The sequence below is a fragment of the Phaethon aethereus genome (genome assembly GCF_964289735.1).
Source record: "Phaethon aethereus genome assembly, chromosome: Z".
Classification (NCBI taxonomy): domain Eukaryota; kingdom Metazoa; phylum Chordata; class Aves; order Phaethontiformes; family Phaethontidae; genus Phaethon; species Phaethon aethereus.
In genome coordinates, this window is record NC_138577.1 from 48,566,902 (window position 1) to 48,587,627 (window position 20,726).

Below are 20,726 nucleotides of genomic sequence, written 5' to 3' on the forward strand. Positions count from 1 at the left end.
TCTTTGTGAACTGTATCGCACTCATTTATGTAGTCCTGAGTTAGTTATCAGAATTAAATTAAGTTGTAAGACTCATGGTTTTTTCCAGTAATTTTCATAATCTTAGCCACAACAATTACTGGCACTTGACTGTAGATTCTGTAGTGTGCTTCTGTCTGATTAGAGAGAGATTATATATGACAAGAAAAAAAATGATGCATCTTCTACTTGCTTTCTCACACCTACAAGCTGGACAAACCATATTGTGAACATTGACATACATGTTAGATATTATGAAAGGATCAAAAAGCTTGAAAAGCCATAGTTTCAGAAGGCAGGAAAGTCAGAAAGGGAAGCGGTGCTTGCCTTCGTCACTCTGCCCAGAAAGGCAGAGTTAATTTTTTAAAATTTTTTTTTAAATTTTTTGGTAAGCAATTCTGCTCCATATTTCCCACTTATGCACTGGCCATGCATCATCTGAGCAGTTAGATAAGAAGGTGACTAGGATGTTGGTGGCACTAGATGTCTTGTCTACATTAGTTCTCTAGCTACTAATGGAACTGAGAGGTAGAAATTTCAGTAGCTGAAAAGTTAGGAAATACATCTGTTGTGGGTTAACACTTATAGGCAGCTGAGGCTCATACAGCTTTCTCAGTCCCCCACAGCTGCTTGTTCAGTGTCCCACAGCAGGATGAGGAGAGAACTGGAAAGGCAAAAGTGAGAAAACTTGTGTGTCAAGATGAAGATGGACGGGAATATCACAGATGCTACCAAGCTGAGTGGTACAGTTAATAGGCTTGAGGGAGGGGATGCCATCCAAGAAGACCTTGACAGGTTTTAGGAGTGGACTTATGTGGACCTCATGAAAGTCAACAAGGCCAAGTGCAAGATCCTGCACCTGCGCTAGGTCAATTTCCAATATCCATACAGACTGGGGCATGAATGGATTGAGAGCAGCCCTGCTGAGAAGAACTTGGGGGTACTGGTGGATGAAAAGTTGGACATGAGCTGACAATGTGTGCTCACAGCCCAGAAAGCCAGCTGTATCCTGGGCTGCGTCAAAAGAAACATGGCCAGCAGGTCAAAGGAAGTGATTCTCCCCTTATACTCCACACTTGTGAAATTCCACCTGGAGTCCTGTATCCAGCTCTGGAGCCCTCAGCACAGGAAAGACATGGACCTGTTGGAGTGGGTTCAGAGGAGGCCACAAAAATGATCAGAGGGGTGGAACACCTCTCCTGTGAGGACAGGCTGAGAGAGTTGGGGTTGTTCAGCCTGGAGAAGAGAAGGCTCCAGGGAGACCTTATTGCAGCTTTTCAATATATAAAGCAGGCTTATGACAAAGATGAAGTTTTCACCAGGGCCTGTATAGACAGGACAAGGGTTAATAGTTTTAAACTGAAACAGGGTAGATTTAGATTGGACATAAGGAAGAAATTATTCACAATGGAGGTTATGAGACACTGGAACAGGTTTCCTAGAGAAGTTGTGGATGCCTCATCATGGGAAGTGTTCAAGGTCAGGTAGGATGGGGCTTTGGACTAGGTGACTTTAAAGGCCCATTTCAATTGAAACCATTTTGTGATTCTGTGATTCTATGATTGCCCATGTAATACAACAGCACAACTGTCCATAGAATGTTCTCATTTTGTCATGTATTTCATGATCCCTTTGTTAACACATCAGCTATTTGATACATTCAAATTCCTTACTTCATTCCCCTTTGTCTATGCCACAGTATAATTTGCATTTTTTCAGTAGAATACATTTTGCATTTTAATGATGTTTCTAAACATATTTTTACTGAAAATTATGTAATGCTATAAAATGGAGAAACACAAAATACAATGTGGCTAAATGTAGCCTAGAATATTATAAAGGACTTAAAATTAAGCCTACAAGGATGATAAATTGCAATAAAGAAAATAATGAAACAAATACACATGTCCATTAAAATTTATAATCAAAAGTAAGCAATGCTGGATACCAAAGGCAGAATTCTTGATGTAGTAAATTTAGTAGGAGAGATTTTTCCCAATGAACAGGTTCTATAAAAAATACTAAGATGCTTTTCAGTTATCAGGCAAGTTTTCTAAAGTGGCCAAACCGAAAGCCAACTTTTCTAGTTTCAACTGAGGTCAGCAGGTATCTCACCTCCGGTAGAACCAAGATCTTTACAGGTCTTTGCTCCCTCCTTTCAAACTCTTGCCAAAAACATTGCTGATTAATGGAAGTCCACATGGGTGCAACACAGCATTATTGCCCCCCCACCCCATGTTAGTGATTACTGCAGAAAACACTTATTAATCACTTGCTCATCATCACATTAAGGAGTTTTTTTTCTTTGCTAAATTGAGTATGCCTTTTATTTTTACCTTCTCTCTTAATTTTTTTTTAATGCACTGATTTTAATTATCTTTCCCTCACAGGCTGCTTAAAAAACCTCAGAGTTCTCAATGTGAGTTTCAATAATTTGAAGTCAGTCCCTCCAGAATTGGGTGATTGTGAGAATCTGGAAAAACTGGACTTGTCTGGAAATATGGAAATAACAGAGCTCCCTTTTGAAGTAAGATAACAAACTATGTGCAATCTTTTTTATTTGTCTTATAAAGTATTTTATCAGTGTCTTACATATCTTTGCCTAACAGATTAAAACACATTCCTTACAGTTTTTAGCAATAGTGTTTTAGTAGTAATATTACTGAAAATGCCTTAGAAGCTGTTAAATGGGACCAAGCTGTTTTTTTTTTTTTTATTTCAAGTGACTAAGTTTTGCTTGTGTTTATTCTGATATATGAAGGAACACCTGATCCCAAAGGGGATTTGGCCAGTGTTGATAAGAAGGTGGCTGCAAATAGCTATTTTCTGTGAAATTAAAGTGCATCTTGACAGTAAAATTCACACATGAACTTCATTTGTTCTCAGCGTCTGTTTTCCTTTAAAAACAGTATGGAAAATTCTATAAACAGCACTGCATGTTCCTGTGAGCACAAATATCTGTCTGAAAGGGTCATTACATATGAGACATGGTATGAATATATAATAAAGACTGAGAAAAGGACTGCCAGGCATGCACCAACATTGATTCTTGTGTTGGATGCATAAATGCCCTCTGCCACAGCTGCTCTGAGACTTATTGTTCATAATGAAATTAAACCATTGACTGGTACTAACTACAGTTTCAGATGTCATGTGTATTTCTCAGGTTCTTAATAACCTGATTCCTGGAGGATGAGTTGGGAGTTTTAGGGATAAGTGTCAGGCTCCTCTTTATTGACTACTGTTTTTTCTCTAAACATCTGTTACTGGTGATTTACAGGCAATGTTGGAGTGGATTAAACTTATGTGAGGTCTGGTTTGGCCATGCTTATGTTTTGAAGAAATGCAAACAGTAATTAACTTTTGCCTCTGACTTTTCACTGTAAGGTAATTTATCTGAAAAGAATTGTTAAAAAATTATGTAAAGGAAACAGAAAAAAAGGCTGAACAGTAGCTTCACATCATAAGCGGACACTGCATAGAAAAATTCACAACACCACAAATAGTGCAGGTCTCCTCTCTCCTTCCTCTACTCCTCCTTCAGATAACAAAGATAGGGGACAAACCAGATAAAAAGTAACTGTTAAAATGGACCATAATGTAATGAGAAAAACATATATCCTGAACAGGCAAAAGAATTAAACATCTAGGGAAAGTGAGTGCATTCAAACCAGTGGACTAGAACAGTGAATTTAGCCCCAGTCATTGCTATGTTAAAATCAACGAGTATTTTCCCAGTTGCTTCTAAAGGCCTTGTAGTGCAAAGGCTTACCCATGTCTATGCATTATGGGCAGCCTTCGCATGTCAACCTGCATGTATGTCTTTCCAGGGATGAGTCCTAAGAGACCAGTGTTTCTCTTGGAAAGCTCAAAAATGTTCCTTTATGCCACTTCCTATTCAATAGGTTTGAAATCTGCTAAAAGTGAATGGATGCTACTGGGTAATGGTTCACTTTCAATCTATGGAAAAAATCTGGACCTGTGCAGATGACTTTTATATAACAGCAAAAACCTTAAGCAACATCATGTCAGCGTGGTCCAAAAGGTCAAGAAGAAAAATATTGGCATTGTCTACCGTCTTTCCTTGTTTCTCTGGAGGCCAGCACTTAATTTATACTTGCAGTGACCTAGGAGGCAGGTTGCACAAACCTTTCTGATATAGTTTATAAAATTAGTTTCCCAGAATGAACATTTCAAGGGCAGCTTTGGAAGCTGAGAATACAGTTAAAGGAACACTTTTGTTAAAAGATTTAAAATGCTGCAAAGTCTTTGGCCTTTAGTGTACTTAATAGGGTTGATATTATTCAGAGCAATTGCATCAGTAGCCTTGCTAGTGTAGTAGATGTCTGATGTTTGATTTTCAGATGGGCAAAAGCTGGTAGTCACTGGCAGATAACTATTTAATGAATTAAAATATTGAATTAATCTGAACAGTCTAAAAAGGGAAAACAGAAAGACACTGTAAAGTGTTGTGGTGGGCTTACCTTGGCCAATAGCTAAATGCCCACCCAGCTGCTCACTCCCTCCCCCTCCTCAGCATGACATAGGGAGAAAATAGGTTAAGAAAGCTCATGGGATGAGATAAAAGATAGGGAGATTGTTTACTGTTTACTATTGCAAGCAAAACAGACTGTACTTGGGGAAGATTAATAGTTGGCAATATGTATTTGGATAGTGAGAAACAAACACATTCAAACAACATCTTTTCTCTCCCAATGTAAACTTCACTCCTTCACTCCAGATTCCTCCCCCAGGCCTGAGCGGTGCAGGATGGCTGGGGGAGTTCTAGCTCTTTCTCCTTCTTCCTCCTACTTTTTCTCTGCTCCAGCATGGAGTTTCTATGGGCTGCATTTTCTTCAGGAATATCCATCTGCAGCAGCATGGGTCTTCCACAAGCTGCAGTGTGGAGAAGTAGTCCACCATGGAGCACCTCCTTTTCCTCCTGCTTGGACCTTGGTGTTCCCTCTGCTCTTTTTCACTCTTTTTATTCTCTCCCTCTTTCTCTGGTGTTTTTTGCCCCTTTCCTATATAAATTTTTACAGTGGCATCACACACTTGGCTGAGGAGCTTGGTCGTGTCCTGTGGTGGGTCCACTGGAGCTGGCTGGAACTGTCTGTGTTCCCCAGGGAGCAGCCCCCAGTCTCTTCCCACAAAGGCCATCCTGAAGCCCCCACACTGACAACACCTTGCCATGGACACTCAATACAAGTATTTATGACCCCCAGTTAGACAGATTAGGTCAATTATTGCCTAATACTATTGTTGCTAACATCTACTAATTCAGTGAAATGCTCATAAGGGTTGGTCATCATTCTCTCCTGTGGTGTAAGTACTGGGCACTGGAGAGTGTAAATGAGCACAGAATCACAGAATCATTAAGGTTGGAAAAGATCTTCAAGATCATCAAGTCCAACCATCAACCCAACACCATCACAACCACTAAACCATGTCCCCAAGTGCCACATCCACATGTTTTTTGAAGACTTCCAGTGATGGTGTCTCCACCACCTCCCTGGACAGCCTGTTCCAATGCTTGACCACTCTCTCCGTGAAGAAATTTTTCCTAATATCCAGTCTAAACCTCCCCTGGTGCAACTTGAGGCCATTTCCTCTCGTACTATCACTAGTTACTTGGGAGAAGAGATTAACACTCACTTCTCCACAACTCCCTTTCAGGCAGTTGTAGAGAGCGATAAGGTCTCCCCTCAGCCTCCTCTTCTCCAGACTGAACAACCCCAGCTCCCTCAGCCGCTCCCCATAAGACTTGTGCTCCAGAGCCCTCACCATTTTCATTGCCCTTCTTTGGACATGCTCCAGCACCTCAATGTCCTTTTTGTAGTGAGAGGCCCAAAACTGAACAGAGTCTTTGAGGTGTGGCCTCACCAGTGCCAAGTACAGGGGCACAATCACTTCCCTACTCCTGCTGGCCACACTATTCCTGATACAGGCCAGGACGCTGTTGGCCTTCTTGGCCACCTGGGCGCACTGCTGGCTCATATTCAGCTGGCTGTCCACCACCACCCCCAGGTCCCTTTCCGCCGGGCAGCTCTCCAGCCACTCCTCCCCAAGCCTGGAGCGTTGCATTTGTTGTGCCAAGTGCAGGACCCTGCACTTGGCCTTATTAAACGTCATACAGTTGGCCTCTGCCCATCGATCCAGCCTGTCCAGATGCCTCTGCAGAGCCCTCCTACCCTCCAGCAGATCAACACTCCCACCCAACTTGGTGTCATCTGCAAACTTACTGAGGGAGCACTCGATTCCCTCATCTAGATCATCGATAAAGATATTGAACAAGACCGGCCCCAGAACCGAGCCCTGGGGAACACTGCTTGTGACCGGCCGCCAGCCGGATTTAACACCATTCACCACGACTCTCTGGGCTCGGCCGTCCAGCCAGTTCCTCATCCAGTGAAGAGTAAACCTGTCTAAGCCACGAGCCACCAGTTTCTCCAGCAGCATGCTCTGGGAGACGCTGTCAAAGGCTTTACTAAAGTCCAGGTAGGCAACATCCACAGCCTTTCCCTCATCCATTAGACGCGTCATTTGGTCCTAGCAGGAAATCAGGTTGGTCAAGCAGGACCTGCCTTTCATGAACCCCGTGCTGGCTGGGCCTGATCCCTTCGTTGTCCTGCACATGCCCTGTAAGCACCCTCAAGGCGAACTGCTCCATAATTTTCCCAGGTACTGAGGTCAGGTAGCAAGTACGTGCAAGCTCTGTTTTGATAGGTGAATAGGTTACTTTTACAATGTTATGAAAAAAAGAGTAAACTTGTAAACCAATACGCAAAATAAGGTAGAGAGTTGCTAAAAATTTTTCCTGTTTATCATCTTTTAGAAAGTTCAATTTTATTTGACTTTCAAATCCTTAAAAGTTTCTTCTGGGAAGGTTAAAGAAATGCATGAGAACAGCAACAATATTCTCCAGTGTAAAACTTACTAGAAAGAAATAAAGGCAAACTTCAGCCCAGCAGAAATGATCGAAGTCTAATTTTACCTTGGTTTTGTACATAGAATAATGGCCAGAGAGACACTGATAACGTGCAAAAATAGATTCAAAGAGATGGATAACATACCTGTAATTCAGTCAAGAATTTTTGACAGACTCATAACAGCTTATGAGATCATCAGAACTCTAGGACTGAATTACATCTTCAGTAATCAATCTCCCTGTTCCCTTTCTATCCATTTTCTGTATGACAGGTGCAAAAAATAAAGCAGTCTTGAAGCTCTTAGTTTATTTGGTTATTTAGTTGCTTGTTTTCCTAGGAAAAAAGTTCAGTTGTCTTTTTTTTTTTTTTAATTAGACACACAATATTACTTGATGAGCTAATTCAGGGGGGTAAATCTCAATGAGATGGATCGTATAACACATGACTGTAGTTGCTACCCAGAAGTGGTAGAGCGTGAATGTAGCTTATTACACAAAACCATACAGTGTCACCAAATACCCATTTTGAATTGAAGTTTGTGAAGACAACTACCATATATATGTATAAATTTTTGCTGGCATATTAGTTGTTTTGGTGCCTGAATTTGTTCGTCAGCCACATAAGAAATTCACAGACTGTTATGATGTCTGTTAAGTCTGTTAATTTTTGTTGTAAACAGGGAAACTTCAGGAAACACAAGGTGCTAAGCACCTTTAACTTGTACTACTTTTGAGGTAAACTACAGTTACTAAGGAGGTTTCCAGCATGCATATGGACTATACTTCTTGCTTTTTTAATCTACCAATCTCATTTTTCAGTGCAGCTGTTTTAAGCTGAGGTATGCTATGACTGAGGTGCTCTAGCACAACTGAAATCTTGTGGATCTTCATTTTCTGTTAATAGATTCCATATCTGTTGGCGACACATCCACCTTTTTCAGTCTCTGGGCAAAAATGCCCAGGGAGACAGCTGGCCTTCTGGGTTGTGAGCGCACCTTTCTGACTCATGTGCAGCTTTTCATCCACCAGTACCGTGCAGTCCTGCCCGGCAGGGCTGCTCTACAACCCTTCATCCCCCACCCTGTATTGATACTGGGGGTTGCCCCGGCTCAGATGCAGGACCCTGCACTTGACCTTGTTGAACCTTATGAGGTTCACACAGACCCATTCCTTGAGCTTGTCCAGGTCCTTCTGGATGGCATGCCACCCCTCAGGCATGTCAACCACACCACTCAGCTTGATGTCATCTGCAAACTTGCTAAGGGTGCACTCGATCCCACTGTCTATGTCATTGATGAAGATATTAAAGAGCACTGGTCCCAGTACGCACCCGTGAGGTGCACCACTTGTCACGGATCTCCATCTGGACATCAAGCCATTGACCACTACCCTCTTGATGCAACCATCCAACCAATTCCTCATCCACCCAACAGTCCACCCATCAAATGCATAGCTTTCCAATTGAGCAAGAAAGATATTGTGGGGGACCATGTCAAAGGCCTTACCGAGGTCAGATAGATGACATCGGTAGCTCTGCCCTTGTCTACTGATGTGGTGATTCCATCTTAGAAGGCCACTGGGTTGGTCAGGCAGGACTTGTCTTTGGTGAAGCTGTGCTGGCTGTCTCAAATCAGCTCCCTGTCCTGCATGTGCCTTAGCATGGCTTCTGTCAGGATCTGTTCCATGATCTTCCCAGGCACAGAGTTGAGGATGAAAGTTTGGTAGTTCCCAGGGCCCTCCTTGCTACTCTTTTTAAAAATGGGTGCAATGTCTCCCTTTTTCCAGTCTCCAGGGTCTTCACTTGACTGTGAGGCTGAGGCAAAGAATTTTTTAGGTACCTCAACCTTCTCATCCGTTGTTACTAGTTTACCAGTCTTGCTCATCAGGGAGATATGCTTTATTTGACCTTCCTTTTCTGTCCAACATACCTATAGAAGCCGCCCTTATTATTCTTTGTGTCCCTTGCCAAGTTCAGCTCCAGCCACACCTTGGCCCTCCTGACCCCACCCTACACAACTGGGCAGCGTCCCTGTACTCTTGCCAGGATACCTGTCCCTGCTTCCACTGCCTGTGCATTTCCTTCTTGCCCTTTAGTTCGATCAGCAGGTGTCCACTCAGTCATGCCAGCCTCTTGCCTTCCTTTCCTGATTTCTTATGCCTGGGGATCAAAAGCTCTTGTGCTCTCTGGAAAGTGCCCTTAAAGATTTGCCATCTCTGTTCTGCTCCATTGTCCCTGAGGGCAGTTTCCCAAGGGGTCCTATTGGCTAACTTCCTGAAGATATGGAAGTTTGCTTTCCTAAAATTCAGGGTCGTGACTTTATTCTTTACCTGACGCATATCCCTCAGGACTGTAAACTCCACCAGTTCATGGTCACTGCAGCCCAGGCTGCCTCCAATCTTTACGACACCAATTAGCTCACAAGCTCTATGCAAGTGTAGGGAGACTTCACATAAGTCCCCACTGGGCACTTCCATGTAACTTTTTGTTTTTGTGATCTGTGACTCACACATCCCAAAGCCATACCCTGGTTAAGCAAGCAAAACACCAGCAGGCTCAACAGAAATGTAAAATGACAGCTTGTTTTACCAGCACATTATTCTTCAATGCTGTAAATTTCCCAATCTGTTTCTTTCCTTTGCTATTTGTTTTTTACGTGTGTAACAATTATAAAATGAAAAACACAATCAGGGGGATGTACAGGACACAAATTTCCCAGGGGTTTCACTATCCAGTCAGGCACTGGAAGAACTCACCCTTTGGTCCTTCCTCTCTCATTCAATGGGATCATAAAGAACATGTAAAACCTTCACATTTGTAGAATTTCAGAAAGGTACAAAGGATTCCTGTGCTGGATTTGTAAAAAAATGGGTTTTATTTGTGTGGGTTTTCCAAGACCACAAAACAGGAGGTAGTAGTGCAATAAAGGGCTTAACTTGGTAGTGTGAAGCCAACAGCATTAAATCAACCGCTGGTGAAATTCTTCATTTTAAATCACTGGCAAAAGTCCAGTTGACTTTAATCAGACCAGCATTTCTGTGCATACATTTTGCAGCCTCAGAAATGCTTTTCCAGTTGATTGGCTTGCATACATTTCTGTTAGACAGGATTTAATCTTGCCTTTCTTTGCTCAATGCTTGTATTCTCTTCAAATTTGCTTAATGCTCATAACAAGTTGCTTTCCGATACAGTTGGCCAAAGGACTGTCAATCCATGCAAAGCAACAGCTGCTTTATGGAACTGGTATAAGATGTAACATCAAATATTAGGAGGAGGGGTGTGAAACCCAAAAAAGCAGGTGCAAAGGTGTTAGGTGTCAGAGGAGATTCATGGACGCTTTTCTGCTGCAGGAGCTCTCATAAATGTTTCAATAGACAAGGGACTAAGGAAGGGCATGGGTCTATGTTAGGAAACAGGATTATGCAGTTAGGCACAGGAGTGTGTCAGTTGATCCTCTTCTTGATGTTGTGCTTCCAAAGTCTACTAATTCATATAGCATCACTTCAAAACACTCCAGTATCAGAGCAAGCCAGCAGCTAATAATAACAGCCCACTTCATTGGAGAACTGACCCATGCCTACCTCTGTGCCAGTGGTGCCAGTGACCTTTCCTTCGACTTCAACATGAGTTCAATGAAAGTAACATCACCTTTCATGGTCTGAAATTTTTTTATAGTAGGGAATGATAGAGAAGTAGTTTTACAGCGTAAGGGGAGACTTAACAATCAGCAAAGGGGCATAATGTGAACACTACAACATGGCTATGTTACTACAAAAAGCATGAATCTAATTGTAAAAGAATTCAGTGGTAGGAAAGAGTATTTGGTACTGTTCCAGCTCTGATTTCTCTGAAACCTGTTCAAAATCTCGTTGAGTCCAATAGCAAAATAGGCTTTCATTACCCTGCTTATGTACCCTCCATTCACCAGTAAGGTAATCTGACGCGGGTTTTATATAACTATTTAATAGAAGCAGACAGGAGAACAAATACTGTATTGGGTTTGTGTGACAAGGTCTGGTAGCGGGGGGGTGTGCAGGGGTGGCTTCTGCAAGAAGTTGTTAGAAGCTTCCCTTATGTCCAACAGAGCCAATGCCAGCTGGCTCCAGGATGGACATGCTGCTGGCCAAGACTGAACCCATCAGTGGTGGTGGCAGTGCCTCTCCTATAACATATTTAACAAGGGAAAAAAAAAGGCACAGCAGTTGCAGCCAGTGAGAAGAGTGAGAATATGTGAGAGAAACAACTCTGCAGACACCAAGGTCAGTGAAGAAAGTGGGGCAGGAGGTGCTCCAGGTGCTAGAGCAGACATTCCCAGTCAGCCCATGGTGAAAACCATGGTGAGGCAGGTTGTTCCTCTGAAGCCCATGGAGCTCCATGCTGGAGCAGATGGAGGCCCAAAGGAGGCTGTGACCCAGTGGGAAGCGTGTGCTGGAGCAGGCTCCTGGCAGGGCCTGTGAGCTCATGGAGAGAGGAGCCCATGAGGGAGTAGCTTTTTCTGGCAGGACTTGTGACCCCATGGGGGACCCACGCTGGAGCAGTCTGTTCCTGAAGGATGGCACCCTGTGGAAGGAACCCAGGCTGGAGCAGTTTGTGAAGAACTGCAGCCAGTAGGAAAGACTCATGTTGGAGATATTTGTGGAGGACTGTCTCCTGTGGTAGGAGGGAGCCCATGCTGGAGCAGGGGAAGAGTGTGAGGAGTCCTCCCCCTCAGGAGGAACGAGCGGTAGAGACAAGTGTGATGAACTGACCGTAATCCCAATTCCCCATCCACCTGCACTGCTGGGTGGGGAAGAGGTAGAAGAAATTCATAGTGAAGTTAAGCCCATGAAGAAGGTGTTTTAAGATATGGTTTTAGTTCTCATTATCCTGCTCTGATTTGATTGTTAATAAATTAAACTGATTTACCCAAGTTATGTCTGTTTTACCCGTGATGGTAATTGGTGATCTCTCCCTTTCCTTATCTTGACCCATGAGCCTTTTTGTTATATTTTCTCTCCGCCGACCAGCTAAGAAGGGGAGTGACAGGGTGGGCACCTGGCATTCTGCCAGGATCAGCCCACTACAAATACATAGCACTATCACATTTGCATATTTTAACTTAAAGAAAAATGTCTCTGGTGCCCACATACATGGATTGATGAGAGTCAGAAGGGAGCTGTAGGTGAAGGGAGAGAAAAACATGTTATTTGTTATTCCATAAAGTGCAGCTAATGAGAGGTATTATTTATTCTGTAAGAAGAATAAAGTTGGAGAGTCTAAGTGAAGTTAATGCATTTAATTTATTACTCAATACATTCCTATCAGTTGTTAACTAATTATAGGTAGTTAAATGATCGATCAGTTCTTCACAGCTGTAAACAACACTTGGTAAGGTTGACTGTAATTTTTATTCATCATCATTTATCAGTGTGAAAGCCATAAAGACAAAAGCCAGCCCTGCCAGTTGAAAGCAGATATCATCCTATTTTTTCATCTCATTTAGAGCTCAGTGAGGTAAGATCTCTGCTTTACTAAAAAGGGTGTAGTGGAATTGATGCTGAAGATTCAAGGGAATTCAATGGAGGATATAGCCCAATGATTCCTGTTTTTCTTATTGAAGAGATGCCAGCTCACAAACACAGTCCTCTGTCACGCTTTTGAACTGCAGTGCAAAGCACAATGAGTTTCAGGTTAAGAAATTAATGGCTAGAAAACTTAGAGCAAATATAAAAAAGAGGTGTCTCTTCACCTGCTGTTTAGACTCTCTATCTAACTCACTATTGTGGCTTGTCATAGAGCTGGTTACTACTGATGGAGTTCAGAAGGAGGTGGGTAATTTTATGAACAATAAAAACCACAAGTTATAAAGATTATGGTAAGGTTAAAGTAGCTTCATGCTTTATGGTGTAAACACAACTTTGCAGAAATAAGATTTCACAGACCTCCCTAATCTTTTACTTTGCAAAATCACAGAATCACAGAACCACAGAATGGTAGGGGTTGGAAGGGACTTCTGATGATCATCTGGTCCAACCCCCCTGCCAAGGCAGGATCACCTAGGGCAGGTTGCACAGGAGCACGTCCAGTCGGGTTTTGAAGGTGTCCAGAGAAGGAGACTCCACAACCTCTCTGGGCAGCCTGTCCCAGTGCTCCATCACCCTCACAGTAAAGAATTTTTTCCTCATGTTGAGGTGGAACTTCCTGTGCTGCAGTTTGTGCCCATTGCCCCTTGTCCTATCACTGGGCACTACGGAAAAGAGACTGGCTCCTTCCTCCTGACAGCCACCCTTCAGATATTTATAGACATTGATAAGGTCCCCTCTCAGCCTTCCCTTCTCCAGACTAAACAGCCCCAGGTCTCTCAGCCTTTCCTCATATGAGAGATGTTCCAGTCTCTTAATTGTCTTCGTAGCCCTCCATCGGACTCTCTCCAAAAGTTCCCTGTCTCTCTTGGACTGGGGAGCCCAGAACTGGGCACAATACTCCAGATGAGGCCTCACCAGTGCAGCGTAGAGGGGCAGGTTAACCTCTCTCGACCTGCTGGTCATACTCTTTTTAATGCGCTCCAGGATACCATTGGGCCTCTTGGCCACCAGGGCACATTGCTGTCCCATGGATAACTTATTGTCTACCAGGACTCCAAGGTCCTTCTCCATGGAGCTGCTTTCCAGTAGGTCAACCTCTAACCTGTACTGGTGCCTGGGGTTGTTCCTCCCCAGGTGCAGGCCTCATTGAGAGGGCTTTAAACTAGATTTGGAGGGGGGAGGGGATAAAACCAGGCTCACTAGAGTTGAGCCTAGGGGTAGCATGCCAGAGTTGAAATCGATAGCCCAGCTCAGGTGCATCTACACCAATGCACGCAGCATGGGCACCAAACAGGAGGAGCTGGAAGCCATTGTGCAGCGGGACAGCTATGACGTAGTTGCCATCACAGAAACATGGTGGGATGCTTCTCATGACTGGAGTGCTGCAATGGATGGCTATAAGCTCTTCCGAAGGGATAGGCAGGGAAGGAGAGGTGGTGGGGTGGCTCTGTATGTTAGGGAATGTTTTGATTGCATAGAAATCAATGATTGTGAAGACCAAGTAGAGTGCTTATGGGTAAGGATGAGGGGGAAGGCCAATGAGGCAGATACCTTGCTGGGAGTCTGTTACAGACCACCCAACCGGGACGAGGAGACGGATGAGACATTCTATAAGCGACTGGCAGAAGTCTCGCATTCGCTGGCCCTTGTTCTTGTGAGGGACTTCAATCTACTGGACATCTGCTGGAAGTATAACATGGCAGAGAGGAAACAATCTGGGAGGTTCCTGGAGTGTGTGGAGGATAACTTCCTGACACAGCTGGTGAGTGCCTTGCTGGACCTGCTGTTTACAAACAGAGAAGGACTGGTGAGAGATGTGGTGGTCGAAGGCCGTCTTGGGCTTAGCGATCACGACATGATAGAATTCTCAGTTGTGAGGGAAGTAAGGAGAGGCGTCAGCAAAACTGCTATCATGGACTTCCGGAGGGCAGACTTTGGCCTGTTCAGGTCACTGGTTGAGAGAGTCCCTTGGGAGACCATCCTGAAGGACAAAGGGGTCCAGGAAGGCTGGACGGCCTTCAAGAAGGAAATCTTAAAGGCGCAGGAGCAGGCAGTGCCCATGTGCTGTAAGAAGAGCTGGCGGGGAAGGTGACAGTCCTCGCTGAACAGGGAGATTTTGCTGGGACTCAGGGAAAAGAGGAGAGTTTATCACCTCTGGAAGAAGGGGCAGGCAACTCAAGAAGAGTACAGGGATCTCATCAGGTGATGCAGAGAGAAAATTAGAAAGGCAAATGCCCAGCTAGAGCTCAGTCTGGCTACAGTCGTAAAGGATAAAAAAAAATGTTTTTACAAATATATTAACAAGAAAAAGAGAGGCAAGGAGAATCTCCATCCGCTACTGGATAGGGCAGGGAACATTGTCTCCAAGGATGAGGACAAGGCTGAGGTACTTAATGCCTTCTTTGCCTCAGTCTTTAATAGCCAGTCCATGTATTCAGCCCCCTGAGCTGGAAGATGGGGATGGAGAGCACAATATACTCCTCATAATCCAGGAGGAAGCAGTTAAGGACATGTTAAGCCACCTAGACACACTGTCTATGGGGCCTGATGGGATCCACCCGAGAGTACTGAGAGAGCAGGTGAAGGAGCTTGCCAAGCCACTCTCCAACATTTATCAGCAGTCCTGGTTAACAAGGGAGGTCCCAGAAGACTGGAGGCTTGCCAATGTGACACCCGTCTACAAGAAAGGCTGGAAGGAGGATCCCGGGAACGACAGGCCTGTCAGCTTGACCTCTGTACCGGGGAAGATTATGGAGTGGTTGGTCTTGAGAGTGCTCACAGGGCATGTGCAGGACAACCAAGGGATCAGGCCCAGCCAGCATGGGTTCATGAAAGGCAGGTCCTGCTTGACCAACCCAATCTCCTTCTATGACCAGGTGACCTGCCTAGTGGATGAGGGAAAGGCTGTGGATGTTGCCTACCTGGACTTTAGTAAAGCCTTTGACAGCGTCTCCCAGAGCAAGATGCTGCTGGGGAAACTGGTGGCTCATGGCTTAGACAGGTTTACTCTTCGCTGGGTCAGGAACTGGCTGGATGGCCGAGCCCAGAGAGTTGTGGTGAACGGCGTTAAATCCGGCTGGCGGCTGGTCACAAGTGGTGTTCCCCAGGGCTTGTTTCTGGGGCCGGTCTTGTTCAATATCTTTATCGATGATCTAGATGAGGGAATGGAGTGCTCCCTCAGTAAGTTTGCAGATGACACCAAGTTGAGTGGGAGTGTTGATCTGCTGGAGGGTAGGAGGGCTCTGCAGAGGCATCTGGACAGGCTGGGTCGATGGGCAGAGGCCAACTGTATGACGTTTAATAAGGCCAAGTGCAGGGTCCTGCATTTTGGCCACAACAACCCCATGCAACACTCCAGGCTTGGGGAGGAGTGGCTGGAGAGCTGCCTGGCAGATGGGGACCTGAGGGTGCTGGTTGACAGCTGGCTGAACATGAGCCGGCAGTGTGCCCAGGTGGCCAAGAAGGCCAACAGCGTCCTGGCCTGTATCAGAAATAGTGTGGCCAGGAGGAGTAGGGAAGTGATTGTACCCCTGTACTTGGCACTGGTGAGGCTCCAGCTTGAATCCTGTGTTCAGTTTTGGGCCCCTCACTACAAGAAGGATGCTGAGGTGCTGGAACGTGTCCAGAGAAGGGCAACGAAGCTGGTGAGGGCTCTGGAGCACAAGTCTTATGAGGAGCAGCTGAGGGAACTGGGGTTGTTTAGTGTGGAGAAGAGGAGGCTGAGGGGAGACCTCATCGCTCTCTACAACTACCTGAAAGGGGGTTGTGGCGACGAGGGTATTGGTGTCTTCTCCCAAGTAACTAGTGATAGGACAAGAGGAAATGGCCTCAAGTTGCACTGGGGGAGGTTTAGATTGGATATTAGGAAAAATTTCTTCACTGAGAGGGTGGTCAGGCATTGGAACAGGCTGCCCAGGGAGGTGGTGGAGGCGCCATCCCTGGAACTGTTCAAAAAACATGTGGATGTGGCGCTTCAGGACATGGTTTAGGGAACATTGTGGCACTGGATTAATGGTTGGACTTGATGATCTTGAAGGTCCTTTCCAACCTAGTGATTCTGTGATAATTATATGGCTATATGACTGGGGAGAATATTCAGCACTAGACTGCTGCTGGGGGCTATGACTCCTAGCTTCAATCTTGTCAGGTGGTGGTTGCTGGCTGCCAAGCTCTCTGGAGGCTGCTGTTTTGTCTCATCTTGAAATAAAAAGCTGCTTAGTTAAAAGTTATGTCTGACCTGTGTGATCATGATGGCAGAGGGGCTGCAATGAATTAGAAGATACATGTGTCAGGATTACATGTGGGCATCACCATGTCATTTATCTGCTGTTCTTCCTTTCTGCCTCTGTTACTGGTGGGGTTTTTTTTGTTTGTTTGTGGTTTTGATTGTGGTTTTTGGTTTCTCTTTGAATACACTCCTTGCAGGGCAGGGAGATGTTTAAGAAGAGGGTAGGCTACCCCGAACTCCTTTTAATATAGTTGAAATATTTTTACTTCTCAGAAACTGGCTCCAAGTCTTCAGGTTATTAATACAAAATGCTCTTTGAAATGCTGGTTAGCGGCAATAAAAAGTTTGACTAGACTCGAGGTCCTAATGTGATACTTCAGAATTGTAGAATGCTTTTTTTAAAAAAAAAGGAAAGAATGAGTAGGTTATAAAAATACAGAGCATCTTAAATCCCCACTAATTTCACTACCATAATTAAAGAAATTCTTGATAGGTGCCTGAGACTTTTTGTAACATGTAACTGGAGTGGTCCTTAGTATGTCAAGACTAGAAATCAGGAAACCTGTGTTTTACTTTCTCTGGCATATTTTTTGACCTTGGTTAAGTGACTTGCCATTGTGTTTCTGTTAGCTTTCTCCCATTTGCTTGTCATGGCTATAAATGATATTAAAACTGCACAGCATAGATCTCTCAACATGTGTTTTTACAGTGTAACATCACAGAGCTTTATTTGCAGTTCTACATGCTCTGGTAATAATGATGCTAGTATACTAGTAACGTGCGGAGTTGAAGATCTGCTTTCCAAAGAATTCAGCTTTTAGCAGTTTTCACCTTTGAAATCTCAATACACAAGCTGAATATAGAGTGTTCAGTATTATTCTACTAGAACATCAGTGAGGTGTTTGTGCCATTTTCTGAGCGTGAAAAAATCTGAGCTATGCTTGTTTTAACTGTAACATAGAAATAGAGGTTTTCATTATTTGTGTCAATATCAGCTTCCTCTGAATTCTGCAAAGCTGTTAAACTGAAAAACATGTTGCTATTGCAAATCCTATAGCCTAATTGTATAAAGTTTTAATTTTATTGGGAAGTGCAACATTTTATTGGGAAGTGCAGCAGTTTTTGGTTATGTTGATCTGGTATTGTGAAGGAAGAAAGCATGACAAATTTATAATTTCTTGCTAAACTCTTCCAATATTTACAGTATTTCCTATCTATTATTTAGGTCTTTCAGAACTACTGCAAAACAAAAAAATTAACAAAAATAATAAAGATTTTCCATTCTGTTAATGACTGTTTCTCATCTCTGAATCCCATCTACTGTGGTATTTTTCCTTGAGAAAAACTGACAAGAAGTATGGTGTTTTGTATGTACAATTGTTTTATTTAGTGGCAAGTAATTTTGGTGTTAATTATTGTATACCATATTACATATATATCCAACTATTTATTTACTTTTTTTGACCATTAGTGCATATTGAAACAAGACTTTCACTAAGTTGTATATAGTTACTTTTTTCATCTTTCGATCTTTTCCCAGGTTTCAATCAGTTTAAGAAGTGTGTAGTTCACTGTTCTTATGTTAGTTTGAACTTCACCATATTAGATATTATTTGCAGTTGTGGAAATCTTGACAGCTTTAGATGCATGCTGTTAATGATAAAAGTTACTCCTAAGTATTTGTTCAGTAGTCATAGTTTCCTTTGTTATATTCATGTTTTTATATACTCAAAGCATTACATAGGTATTTGTAAAATTTCGTGTTCACAGAAGATACTATCTGGCATTGAACATGATATACACAGATATGCAAAAGTTTTTTGTTGTTTACTATTAAAAAATTATGAGGCTAATATAAGTCTCTAGCAACAATGTGTAGCTAAGCAAAGTTAAGTTGCTTGGACACAATCTGAAGGGGATTGGGTAGTAAAACACTTGTTTGGAAGCTGGTTATTTTGATATAGGACATAGAAGAAAAGTGTGAAATATATCTGAGCTTATACTGTTTCAGTAACATGAAACCTGATTCTACAAAATTTATCTTCTGAGTAACTATGCTGGGACAGGCCAGGTGACTGATTTTATTAGACATATTTTCCTTGTTGTTTAAGTGACACAGGACAAAATTTAGCAATTTAAGGAGCATTATGGACCAAGTCTTCAGTTGTGTTTGTGCCTACCTATTCCTGAGGTACTCTGAGTTAATGGAAGAGCTCCTGATGTAATCTAGACCTAGGACCTTGCCTGAAATATGGAGGCCTCTTGGCTACACTCGGGACCTGGCCAGTTATTTTCTACAAAGGCAATTTTTTTTTCTAAAAGGCAATTTCAACAAGTGCTTCATCAATATATAAGTAAAAAAAAAAAAAGAGAAAAAGAAAGAAAAGAAGCATTAAAGAATTTCTAGTAAAAAGCACATGAGTTTTGTAAGCTTGTTATGTTCTCATCATTGGGGTAGTAACAAAGATCATGTGTCTGGGTGTTATTACAGGAGGGCTGCAATGTGTCCAGTGCCTGTGCCAGGTCTCTGTAAATTCCATGTCAGGGGAATTCTTCCTGTAAAATGAGTCTTGGAAGCCTAGCTTCATTACAAGCTTTCTTAAGTAAGTACATGAATAAGTATTCAATTATATTTTTATTATCAGGCTCTTAATAAGGACAATAATAATTTAATACCTTAAATTACTTGGACACACTCAGGTTACTTGGACACAGCCTGGATGGAGTAGTGCAAAATAACAATGAAGCACTAAGCACCCCAAGACGTCATAGCCTCATGCTCTTAATTGCACCAGCAAATTCATAGAAAGTAGCCAAATATCTATTTGTGCAAAAAACCTGCCCATTGTGCATACAGCATATCACAGAATCACTAGGTTGGAAAGGACCTTCAAGGTCATCAAGTCCAACCATTCCTCAGCTTTCTTGTTCAGGTCAGGAAAAGATCTCTCCCATATCTAAGCCATTTACTAATATTAGCTATTTCTCCAAATTTTACATGTTTGTATCAGAGCAAGTCCTAAAGCCTCCTAGCAATATTGTTTAATCTAGAAAGAAAAGAATCCTTTGGGAAGAGATGAACTCAAATTTTTTCATGTTAGGTTTGTCACCACCTCAGAGAAAGTATATAAAAAAACCCCGCATGTATCTAACACCACTATGAGACAGGACGGAAGAGAAGGGAGAGAAAATTTGCTATAATTCTGGCAAGCCACAAAGCTGTGAACTGTTGTGTTTAACTGTTGACAGTGTTCTCAGCTGTAGGTTTCTGTACTATCAGTGTCATGCACATGTAGTCTGTGACATTAAAAGAAAAATAGTTTTGATGATAGATATTTTGCAACGGTTTTGTCAACTAGATAAGGTCTAATTTCAGATCAGACATGTCACAGGCTGCAAAACAGACGTACCTCCATTGTGACTTTCCTGAATTTAGGGGTTTTCTTTATGAGACTTCTGCTTCAGATAACTCCAGTTCCAAGTTGCAGGATTCTCCTGCTTGGTAGCCAGTTAGTGGTATTTGTTGAACTGCTCTGGTGCCTGGCACCACAGCAGACAAGAATCTTGTGCATTTTAGTGAAGCTACGTCATGCCAAGGCAAAAAGAAGTTCTACCATTTCTGTTTGTAAAGCAAAAAAACATGGAGATGCTTATTCCTGTTATCGTAGGAGGCAGCTCACAGATCGCAAACCTTCTGCCTTCCGCTGCTGAAGTCAGAATGTCTTTTTCCCCTTAATATTATGTCTTCAACTTACATTTATAAGCCAGCTGATTTCTGGCTGACATTCCATGAAAGTCTTTTTTCCAAGTTTATCAGGCTATAGCTGTTCAATCTTGTATAGAAAGCTGTTGTCATTGCCCAGCACCAATATACATAAGGTGAAAAGATTTCATCATCAATCATCAAAATAGTGCTACTGTAACAGGTTAAAGCCACAGGACCACATTTTTAGTTCTGCTTGAATGTTTTTCTCACATCATTTTTCTTAG

The 20,726-nt window shown here is 42.9% G+C and overlaps 1 protein-coding gene across 1 annotated transcript in view; it reads left to right on the forward strand.

Annotated features, from left to right (window-relative positions):
* LRRC2 (leucine rich repeat containing 2) overlaps window positions 1-20,726 on the forward strand; it is a gene marked incomplete at its 3' end in the record, with an annotated part of 57,397 nt that overhangs the window by 25,910 nt on the left and 10,761 nt on the right. Inside the window, exon 4 of the mRNA XM_082013650.1 lies at window positions 2,409-2,545. Coding sequence (XP_081869776.1) covers window positions 2,409-2,545 — 137 coding nt within the window. The remainder of the gene's footprint in view (window positions 1-2,408; window positions 2,546-20,726) is intronic.